The 11,140-nt window shown below is 44.4% G+C and overlaps 1 protein-coding gene across 1 annotated transcript; it reads right to left on the bottom strand.

Moving 5' to 3' along the window:
- Nucleotides 1-2,503: 2,503 nt before the first annotated feature.
- LOC311106742 (sialic acid-binding Ig-like lectin 14) lies at nt 2,504-8,025 on the bottom strand. Its single transcript, XM_084149141.1, has 9 exons — nt 7,672-8,025; nt 7,116-7,409; nt 6,716-6,979; nt 6,172-6,459; nt 5,927-6,017; nt 5,788-5,832; nt 5,656-5,700; nt 5,316-5,484; nt 2,504-3,462 (listed from the first exon to the last, which is right to left on the bottom strand). The coding sequence occupies exons 1-9, from the start codon at nt 7,997-7,999 to the stop codon at nt 3,421-3,423; spliced, it is 1,566 nt and encodes a 521-aa protein (XP_084005267.1). The 5' UTR covers nt 8,000-8,025; the 3' UTR covers nt 2,504-3,420.
- Nucleotides 8,026-11,140: the final 3,115 nt, after the last annotated feature.

The raw sequence follows: 11,140 nt of genomic DNA, 5'->3' as shown, positions 1-11,140 counted from the left end.
GTTATTTGGATTTTTACGAATTATCTTTGAAAGACAGGGTCCTGAAAAAGGGACGTTTATTTTTTTGCTGAGTTTATTATCTCAAATGATGATGTAATGGATGCAGCTTGCTGATGAAATGTTGAAATGAAAATGAAACCATCCATGAAATCCTCTCCTATTCCATTTTCTATAGTTCCAACCCAAGTACCGCCATGTCGAAAGAAAAGCAACATAGTATACTGTAGATTGTTTATATTGTTGTTTGAGATTCATTGTATCATCTCCCATTAGTAGGCTATTTAATTACAAAAAAATGGCAGTGTGTTGTCAGGACCAAGGCTTAATTAACGATAATGAACAGTCATTTAAGTTTTACTCACGCTATCAACGGAGGATATGGTGGAAAGTCCAAGGCTGTCCGCTACACAGGCTTCACGGAAATGTATTTGTGCGGATCAATGTCACTTCTCTCCTCAGCTCTGTTGGGGACTGTCCACCTCTTTCTAATTCCATGCTCCTAATTTTACTTGGAAAAATATTTTTTCTCTAGCTCATTTTATCAGAACAAGTAAGCAGTCAATAAATGGGTGGTTTGCATGTATTGAGATAAGCAACAGTGTAATAAACCAAATGTGACAGCTCTCACTGGGACTACATCATTGAAGGTTTGCATAACTGTGGCCATAAGGTGTCCCTTTGACTAAGGGGTTAATTAAGGTGCTACACTCCTAGAAAAAAGGGTTCCAAAAGGTTATTCAGCTGTCCCCATAGGAGAACCCTTTTTGGTTCAAGTTAGAGCCCTTTTGGGTTCCAGATAGAATCATTTTGGGTTATATGTAGAACCCTCTGTAGAAAGGGTTCTACATTGAACCCAAAGGGGCTCTACCTCGAACCAAAAGGGTTCTTCAAAGGGTTCTCCTAGGGGGACAGCCGAAGAACCCTTTAAGGTTCTAGATAGCACCTTTTTTTCTAAGAGTGTACTGTTCTACCAAATCAATGCTTCTTTGTTTAGGTGCTTGGGGGTGGACCCTGATTGAATACGGTAATTAATATCACTGAGTATACAAAACATTAAGAACACCTGCTCTTTCCATGACATAGACTGACCAGGTGAATCCAGGTAAAAGCTATGATCCCTCATTGATGTCACTTGTTAAATCCACTTCAATCAGTGTAGATGAAGGGGAGGAGACAGGTTAAATAAGGATTTTTAAGCTTTGAGACAATTGAGACATTAATTGTGTATGTATACCATTCAGAGGGTGAACGGGCAAGACAAAAGATGGAAGTGCCTTTGAACGGTGTATGGTAATAGGTGCCAGGCCTAGGGCTGTTACGGGGACCCTTTTTCTCGCACACCAGCGGTCACAAGGCATGAAGGCAGTCAAATTCCACGGTAATTAGGCTTCTCCAAGCTCTGGTGCTGCTGATGGTCATTAGTAGCCTACCAAACTTGCTAACTGCCTGGTGCTCAGCCCTCTATTGTCCCTCTAATCACTCTGACATCAATGCAAATGTAATCGAAAATCTAATCAAACACGCCATGAGAGCCCATGAGCTCATGTTGTGCAACATTTCTATAGGCTATGCAATTGTGTGAGAAAACAGAGTGATGGTCTGTATTAAAAAAGGAGGATCCCATCAGCTTTCTATAGGCTAGGACAGCTATATTTATTTCTCAACTTTCCTATTATTAAGCACATTCCTTCTCTTTACAACAGGAGTATAGCCTACCTGGCTGGCATGAAAATGAACCACAGGAAAAGCGTCCTCCATTCGCTATTTAAGTGCATAGATAACATGTATTTTTTAAACTCTTATTTAGTGTATGTAAAGACATGATATTAAATCAACAATAGTTTGATTGGTGACAATATTAGCCTATCACTTGTGAATGATATATTATCACTTGTGAATGATGCCCAGCGGAAGGTAAGAAACAATGCATATCTTTTTTTTGCAACTTTTTCAAATCATAGTCCCACACTTCATGTAGCCTAGCCCATAGGCCTATATACTTTTGTACTATGGGGGATAGTCGATTGACATAGACTAGCACTTTTGCTGTTTGTTAGGCCGATTCATCTTGTTAGCTGACGAAAAGCAAATGTGGAAAGTTCTTCACATATCTTCAGTATGCGCCTCGGAATTGGAAAAGGACGAGCGCAGTTGCGTCCCGGATGTGTCTGTCTTCACTTGTAGCCTGTGACCCGATCAGGTGACGGAGAGCAATGTGAGTGAGAAGTGCTTTGGCGCATGTAGCACGCAGGGAGAAGGGAATTACAATTATTATATTCAGCCCAACAGCACAACAACCACTGGCCGCAAAATACATAGATTTTTTTAGGGGGTATTAAGGCCACGTAAAGGGGATGCTGCCGGGAAAAAGTCTAGGCATTATCAAGTGCTTGTCAAATTGTGAATGAGAGACTGATGAAGTGTGTACAGCCTGCAAAAGAAACAAAGCAGAACTCTTGCCTTTCATGCGACTTTTTTCAAATCATCATTAGAGTCGCATCATGCAGCCTTAGAATGTATTAAAAATAAAAACATATAGCCCAACATTTGTATCACAACTAAAGTTACATAAATAACTCTAAATGAAGCATATAGGAGTAGCTGTTTCTTTGTTAACCGCTCAACACAGAATGTGCGCACTCCCTCAAATCGTTTGGAGAAAATATCCTTTCTATTTTATTCAGCTTGTTCAATTTTATTCTTCATACTATAAAATAATGGCATAGAATTCTAAGAAAATATTGTCTGCTAAATGAACTAGTGTAGCCCACAGACATTTGGCATAGCCAGATCAGTCCCTAACATAAGGACAACTCAGAGTATGCTATTCTGTTCTTCTGAAATAGACAACATTTTCTTCATATCATGCTTCTTTAGACCTGTCTGAAATAAATAATGGATTTATTGTGAAGGTGTAGGCTATATTACATGGATTTATTATGCTTTTAAAAATGTAGATGTTCCAAAGGTCTACATCAGTGGCTTGTAGGCTATGTGTGTGCTAAATGTGTTTGTTAATTAATGGTCAATTACCGTGAGACCGGCAGTTATTTGCTTGACAAGCACCTGGCTGACAAAATGTTATGATCCTAGCCAGGCCAACCGGTTTGTGTCAAGAACTGCAACGCTGCTGGGTTTTTTATGCTCAACAGTTTCCTCTGTGTATCAAGAATGGTCACATAACACATTTCTAAAAGCAATATGACACACACACAAATACAGTTGATACCAAAGTTATAATACAAAATATAGGTTACATTCATTGCTTAAACACACAAAAAACACAATCCACACAGCCCAGACAGGTGCACAAACACAAAAACGTAAGACTTTTAACAGTAGATTACACGACTCAGTCGTCAACTTATAACAATTGGATAACATTATTATTACGTACTCTGAAGCAATCTCACTGATAGTTCAATAGTTTTGGTAGATATCATCCATGTCTGAACACATAGCCTGTGGGGAACAAATAAGAACAAACACTACATTTAGGCCACCAAAATACACATGGCTTCAAAAATACACTTGATCTGAGGGCTTCAGGGGTGTGAAAGTACAGTGGGGGAAAAAAGTATTTAGTCAGCCACCAATTGTGCAAGTTCTCCCACTTAAAAAGATGAGAGAGGCCTGTAATTTTCATCATAGGTACACGTCAACTATGACAGACAAAATTAGAATTTTATTTCTCCAGAAAATCACATTGTAGGATTTTTTATGAATTTATTTGCAAATTATGGTGGAAAATAAGTATTTGGTCAATAACAAAAGTTTCTCAATACTTTGTTTTATACCCTTTGTTGGCAATGACACAGGTCAAACGTTTTCTGTAAGTCTTCACAAGGTTTTCACACACTGTTGCTGGTATTTTGGCCCATTCCTCCATGCAGATCTCCTCTAGAGCAGTGATGTTTTGGGGCTGTCACTGGGCAACACGGACTTTCAACTCCCTCCAAATATTTTCTATGGGGTTGAGATCTGGAGACTGGCTAGGCCACTCGAGGACCTTGAAATGCTTCTTACGAAGCCACTCCTTCGTTGCCCGGGCGGTGTGTTTGGGATCATTGTCATGCTGAAAGACCCAGCCACGTTTCATCTTCAATGCCCTTGCTGATGGAAGGAGGTTTTCACTCAAAATATCACGATACATGGCCCCATTCATTCTTTCCTTTACACGGATCAGTCGTCCTGGTCCCTTTGCAGAAAAACAGCCCCAAAGCATGATGTTTCCACCCCCATGCTTCACAGTAGGTATGGTGTTCTTTGGATGAAACTCAGCATTCTTTGTCCTCCAAACACGACGAGTTGAGTTTTTACCAAAAAGTTCTATTTTGGTTTCATCTGACCATATGACATTCTCCCAATTCTCTTCTGGATCATCCAAATGCACTCTAGCAAACTTCAGACGGGTCTGGACATGTACTGGCTTAAGCAGGGGGACACGTCTGGCACTGCAGGATTTGAGTCCCTGGCGGCGTAGTGTGTTACTGATGGTAGGCTTTGTTACTTTGGTCCCAGCTTTCTGCAGGTCATTCACTAGGTCCCCCCGTGTGGTGCTGGGATTTTTGCTCACCGTTCTTGTGATCATTTTGACCCCACGGGGTGAGATCTTGCGTGGAGCCCCAGATCGAGGGAGATTATCAGTGGTCTTGTATGTCTTCCATTTCCTAATAATTGCTCCCACAGTTGATTTCTTCAAACCAAGCTGCTTACCTATTGCAGATTCAGTCTTCCCAGCCTGGTGCAGGTCTACAATTTTGTTTCTGGTGTCCTTTGACAGCTCTTTGGTCTTGGCTATAGTGGAGTTTGGAGTGTGACTGTTTGAGGTTGTGGACAGGTGTCTTTTATACTGATAACAAGTTCAAACAGGTGCCATTAATACAGGTAACGAGTGGAGGACAGAGGAGCCTCTTAAAGAAGAAGTTACAGGTCTGTGAGAGCCAGAAACCTTGCTTGTTTGTAGGTGACCAAATACTTATTTTCCACCATAATTTGCAAATAAATTCATAAAAAATCCTACAATGTGATTTTCTGGATTTTTTTTCCTCAATTTGTCTGTCATAGTTGACGTGTACCTATGATGAAAATTACAGGCCTCTCTCATCTTTTTAAGTGGGAGAACTTGCACAATTGGTGGCTGACTAAATACTTTTTTCCCCCACTGTATGTCATTGAGATTTAGTGGTAATCACTCTCCTGTCATCACAGTGTCTGAAATATAAAAGTGTGGCTAAAAAGTATGTGGTATTTTTATTTTGATCAAAAGCTGCACCAGCCAAATTGTGTTTGTAGTGAGGTTACATAAAGTTTACCTTTGTGTTATCTTGTAACTTGATCTTTGGATAATTCTCGTTGTTCTTTGCTGGGTTTTGACTAGGCTTCTTTGGCACAAAGTCATTTTCGTAGACTGAGGATTGGCTATCCGTCCTTGCTTTCTCCTTGGGCATGGCCATGGGCATGGTCTTAGCCTTTTGCTTCGGCCTGAGGAGGAGAGGAGAATGTGGAACCTGATTATAGTTCAGTACCATTTTGACTTTTCAAAATTATCTCCAACCACCCACTACAGAAGCGAATACCTTTCAATGCTATAAAGCATTAATTTGAATTGGTCAAAAGGTAAGAAAATGAAACTCGTATGACTTTTTTTCTCACTTTTGGGGATTGCTGTACCTTAGGGTCTCTGACATGTCAGGTTGCCTTAAAGACAAAAAAACATCTCATTGTCAATGAGCTTGAACATTATTCTTTGTTGCATGTAAAACACAGATGCAAAAATGACAGTACCTTAGAGGGATATCCAAAGTGGGGGGATTGGAGCTGGCCTTTGGTCTACAGATAATGGTGAGTAGAAGGGAGACATCATTCAAAATGACACACCTAATAAGGTTTTATATGTGACATCATCATCAAGAACCGTACAAACCTCTCTATGCAACGTCTTCTGCGAACAAACATTACAGCTCCCCACAGAAAGGCACTTCCAACTGCCAGAGCAGTCAGCAACCATGGCAGAACTGTGTTCAAAGAAAGACAGAGAGAGAGAGATCGAGAGAGGGGGGAGGGGGGACACATGGGGAGGCAGAGGAGGAAGAAAGACTGTCACTGTGTGCAGATTATAATGACATCAGAAGATTAACAACAGAAATTCTGTACTGAAAGCTTACTTACACTGTCCAGCCGTGAAGTCAGTGTCAAGGGGCAGCTGCTGGATGTCAGTGGCCAGTGAGTTAATGGCTACGCAGGAGACATTTGGTCGTCTTTCCACAGGCCCAGTGAGTTCTGCTGACACCATATTCTCTCTGTATATGGTGTTGGAAGTGAAGGATGATGAGAGAGTGTTGTTTTTGTTGATCCTCCAGTGCAGAGTGGCATTAGGTCGGGCTTCTGCTCTACACACACAGTGCAGAACCCCACCCTTCAAGGAGCAGGTGGAGTCAGAGAGGATTGCTGGGGGGACTGGAGTGACAGAATGACATGAAGTGATGGTTTTTAAAAGATGTTGTTTGACACTACACATTTTGTCTTCCTTCTTGTTATAAGTGAGTGAGAAACAATGACAATAGAACTATGTAAGGGTGGGAAGGAGCATGTCTTCTCTTCTATTTTACAACCATAATGTATCGTTAGAATTAACATTTCAATGTACAACGATAATGTTAGTTCCATTGGAAACTGTGCAACCGGACATAGACACATACAATGAGATACTTACAGTTGACATCCAGAAACAGCCAGGCTGACAGATTTGATCCAATATTATTTTGGACAATGCAGGAGAATGAGGTGTCTCTGCTAATGTTGGGATAGGACATTTTGCCCTGGGTTGAATTCATTTGGATGCTTTGGCCTCCCTGTCGTCTGATCCACACAAACCTGCCTGGCTGTGGGTTGCTGTCAGCAACACACTTCAGGTTGACACTCTGACCTTCACTGACTGGCTGTTCATCTGCTATCACCTTCACACCTACAGGGGCATCTGTTTATAAAGCAGACAAACATGTATTGTGACTATGTAGTCGTTTGTTCTGTAAAATGTTATATTTATTGAAGTGATGGCCTGTGAATGGAATAATTGCACAACTGAGAACAAACAAGTAAGACCAAAAACGTACATGAGATGTTAAGAATAACTGGTTGACTCTCAGTTCGGACTGAAGCGAATTGAGCTGTGCATTTCATCACTATTTTGTGCAGTTGGTGCGTTCCTCTTCCTTGTATTGTCTCAGTAGACACCCACAGCCCTCCCTTTTCCTCCATGGAAGTCACTGATGTAGAATTCTCTGGCAAACGGCTCCAGTTAAGGGATGGAGGAGAGGAAGGGCAGGAATGCCAGACACTACAGTTGGCCTGGAATAAGGCTCCAGCCACCATTGCATTCTGCATGGATAATGCAGGAGCTTTTCTCTCTGCAAGTTCGAATTCATTATTATTAGTGGGAACCAAAGGCAAACAAGGCATTACCAGCTCCCATGACTAATGGTTTAACACCCTGTTTGCAATTCTCATTCAGTTTTAACATAGTGCTCTAACTATCGACCATTATCACTCCTACATTCAGATGTCAAAGTAATGAAGTACTGTTCATCTGATCACAATCTGTTGTATTTTTTAAGTTGTTCAACTACAACAAATAATTAATCTAATACACCTCTCCATGAGTGTGCTTACTTTCAACTGTAATCCTTACGATCTGATGATGGAACTTTTGTGTAGCTGACTCATCAGGGTTGATCCACACGTAGAGCTCGAGGTTATTGTCTATCAACGTCACACTCTCAAACCTCAGTGTACAGTCACCCTCTGCTGCATTGCCTGGCACTGATGTACGCCCTCTAAAAGTGGCCTCCACACTGGTCGGTCCCTTGCCATCATAAACCTTGGGATAGTTAATACTATGATACCGGTACCAGATGACCCTGTGGTGAGGGGCGGTGTGACAGGACACTTCTACACAGCTGCCATCTACTGCTTTCACAGTATTGGGCACCTTCACCATCCAACAGTGACCAAGCGAGACAAGTGTGCACCCTGAGGAAGAAGACCTAACAAGTCAGTTTACATTGCATCAGTTCTCTTTTATTACTTTGCCAGCTGTATCAAGTGGACTTTAAATAACCTTCCCCAATTTGAGGAACTGAATTGTTGGTTGATCCGCAGAAGTACAGTGCATTCGGAAAGTATTCAGACCCCTTCACTTTTTCTACATTTTGTTATGTTACAACCTTATTCTAAAATGGATTCAATCGTTTTTTTTCCTAATCAATCAACACACAATACCCCATATTGACAAAATCTTTTAAATCTTGGCCAAAATAAATAAATATGGAAATATCACATTTACATAAGTATTCAGACCCTTTACTCAGTACTTTGTTGAAGCACCTGTGGCAGCAATTACAGCCTCGAGTCTTCTTGGGTATGAGGCTACAAGCTTGGCACACCTGTATTTGGGGAATTTTTCCCATTCTTCTCTGCAGATCCTCTCAAGCAATGTCAGGTTGGAAGGGGAGCGTCGCTGCACAGCTATTTTCTGGTCTCTCCAGAAATGTTAGATCGGGTTCAAGTCCGGGCTCAGGCTGGGCCACTCAAGGACATTCAGAGACTTGTCCTGAAGCCACTATTGAGTTGTCTTGGCTTTGTGCTTAGGGTCGTTGTCCTGTTGGAAGGTGAACCTTTGCCCCAGTCTGAGGTCCTGAGCGCTCTGGAGCAGGTTTTCATCAAGGATCTCTCTGTACTTTGCTCCGTTCATCTTTCCCTCGATCGTGACTAGTCTCCCAGTCCCTGCAGCTGAAAAACATCCCCACAGCATGATGCTGCCACCACCATGCTTCACCGTAGGGATGGGGCCTGGTTTCCTCTAGACGTGACGCTTGTAATTCAGGCCAAAGAGTTCAATCTTGGCTTAATCAGAACAGAGAATCTTGTTTCCCATGGTCTGAGGGTCCTTTAGGTGCCTTTTGGCAAACTCCATGTGGGCTTTCATGTGCCTTTTACTGAGGAGTGGCTTCCGTCTGGCCACTCTACCATAAAGGCCTGATTGTTGGATTGCTGCAGAGATGGTTGTCCTTCTGGAAGGTTCTCCCATCTCCACAGAGGAACTCTGGAGCTCTGTCAGAGTGACCATCGGGTTCTTGGTCACCTCCCTGACCAAGGCCCTTCTCACCCGATTGCTCAGTTTGGGAAGAGTCAACTCTAGGAAGAGTCTTGGTGGTTCCAAACTTTTTCCATTTAAGAATGATGGATGCCACTGTGTTCTTGGCGACCTTCAATTATGCAGAAATATTTTCGTACCCTTCCCCAGATCTGTGCCTCGACGCAATCATGTCTCGGAGCTCTACGGACAATTCCTTCGACCTCATAACTTGGTTTTTGCTCTGACATGCACTGTCAACTGTAGGACCTTATATAGACAGGTGTGTGCCTTTCCAAATCATGTCCAATCAATTGAATTTACCACAGGTGGATGCCAATCTAGTTGGTCATCAAGGATGATCAATGGGAACAGGATGCACCTGAGCTCAATTTCGAATCCCATAGCAAAGGGTCTGAATACTTATGTAATTAAGGTATTTCAAAAATCTTTTTCGCTTTGTCATTATTGGGTATTGATGAGATAAAAAAAAAAATCTATTTTAGAATAAAGCTGTAACGTAACAAAATGTGGAGGAAGGGAAGGGGTCTGATGTCACGATCGTCGGGAACAGAGGACCAATGCGCAGCGTTATTTGCGAACATAACAACAACATAACAACAAGCAACAGCTGATACACGTTGCCTCTGATTGAGAACCACACTGGCCAACATAGAAATACTACACTAGAATGGAAAACACATGAAAACTCACACCATGGCTCAACATACTAGAGTCCCCAGAGCCAGGGCGTGACAGTACCCCCCCCCCCCCCCAAAGGCACGGACTCCGACCGCACCAACCAAACACCACAGGGGAGGGACCGGGTGGGCACTCCGCCTTGGCGGCGGATCCGGCTCCGGGCATGATCCCCACTCCCTCTCTAACCCCCCAAAGTACCCCTGGTCCGGTCTGGCCCTGCTGGCCGGAGCTGGACTGAACACTGGTGGAGCGGATTGCTCTAGCTCCGGCGTGGAGCAGTTGACCGGTACCGGACCAGGCACCGGTGGAACAGGCACGGGCTGTGCCGGACTGACGACGTACACCACTGGCTTGGTGTGGGGAGCAGGAACAGGCCGAGCCGGGCTGGCGACGTGCACCATAGGCTTGGTGCGGGGAGCAGGAGCGGGCCGGACCGGGCTGACGAAGCGCACCACTGACTTGGTGCAGAGAGCAGGAATGGACCGGGCCGGGCTGGCGACGCACACCACTGACTTGGTGCAGGGAGCAGGAACAGGCCGGGCCGGGTTGGCGACGCGCACCATAGGCTTGGTGCGGGGAGCAGGAACAGGCCGGACCGGGCTGGCGACGCGTACCATAGGCTTGGTGCGGGGAGCAGGAACAGGCCGGACCGGGCTGGCGACGCGCACCATAGGCTTGGTGCGGGGAGCAGGAACAGGCCGGGCCGGGCTGGCGACGCGCACCATAGGCTTGGTGCGGGGAGCAGGAACAGGCCGGACCGTACTGGGGACACACACCACTGGCCCTACGCAGGGATCAGGAACGGGCCGGACCGGACTGGTAACACACCCCAGTACCTCTCGCCGTGCCTCTACACTTTCCCTCTCCTCTGTGACCAGTGGCCCCCTTAACCTGGCGGCCTCCTCTGCAAACCCGCTGGACCGCTCCATCGCGGCCTCCTGCTGCCCCGTCGTCCACGGCGTGAGCCCCCCCCTAAAACATTTCTGGGTGTCTCTCCTCCCCGTGGACCAAGCCTCCCTATCTCTCGCCAGACTCTTCCTCCACTGCTCCCAAGTCCACCCTCTCTGCACATCACTAGGCTTGACCCAGTCGAGGTTGCCACGGAGATCCGCTAGCGATTCCCCTGGCGATGGCTCCTGGACACGCTGCTTGGTCCAGTTTTGGTGGGATCTTCTGTCACGATCGTCGGGAACAGAGGACCAATGCGCAGCGTTATTTGCGAACATATTTATTAAATAAAGATCACACGAACTAAAACTACAAAACGATAACGTGACGTCCTTGGATCAAACACAACCTACTTGG

Source organism: Coregonus lavaretus (assembly GCF_964263955.1).
Source record: "Coregonus lavaretus genome assembly, chromosome: 3".
Taxonomy (NCBI): domain Eukaryota; kingdom Metazoa; phylum Chordata; class Actinopteri; order Salmoniformes; family Salmonidae; genus Coregonus; species Coregonus lavaretus.
Note: the sequence above shows the minus strand (reverse complement) of the source record. Positions and strands in the feature narration are given on the sequence as shown.

What these genes read in the sequence shown, in the direction of transcription:
- LOC311106742 (XM_084149141.1), bottom strand. Translation starts at nt 7,999, where the DNA reads ATGGTGAAGGTGCCCAATACTGTGAAAGCAGTAGATGGCAGCTGTGTA. An exon ending in GCTGTTTCTGGATGTCAACT is followed by an intron (nt 6,460 to 6,715) that starts GTAAGTATCTCA and finishes CTGTCACTCCAG; the next exon opens with TCCCCCCAGCAATCCTCTCT. An exon ending in AGTTACAAGATAACACAAAG is followed by an intron (nt 3,463 to 5,315) that starts GTAAACTTTATG and finishes TGTTCCCCACAG; the next exon opens with GCTATGTGTTCAGACATGGA.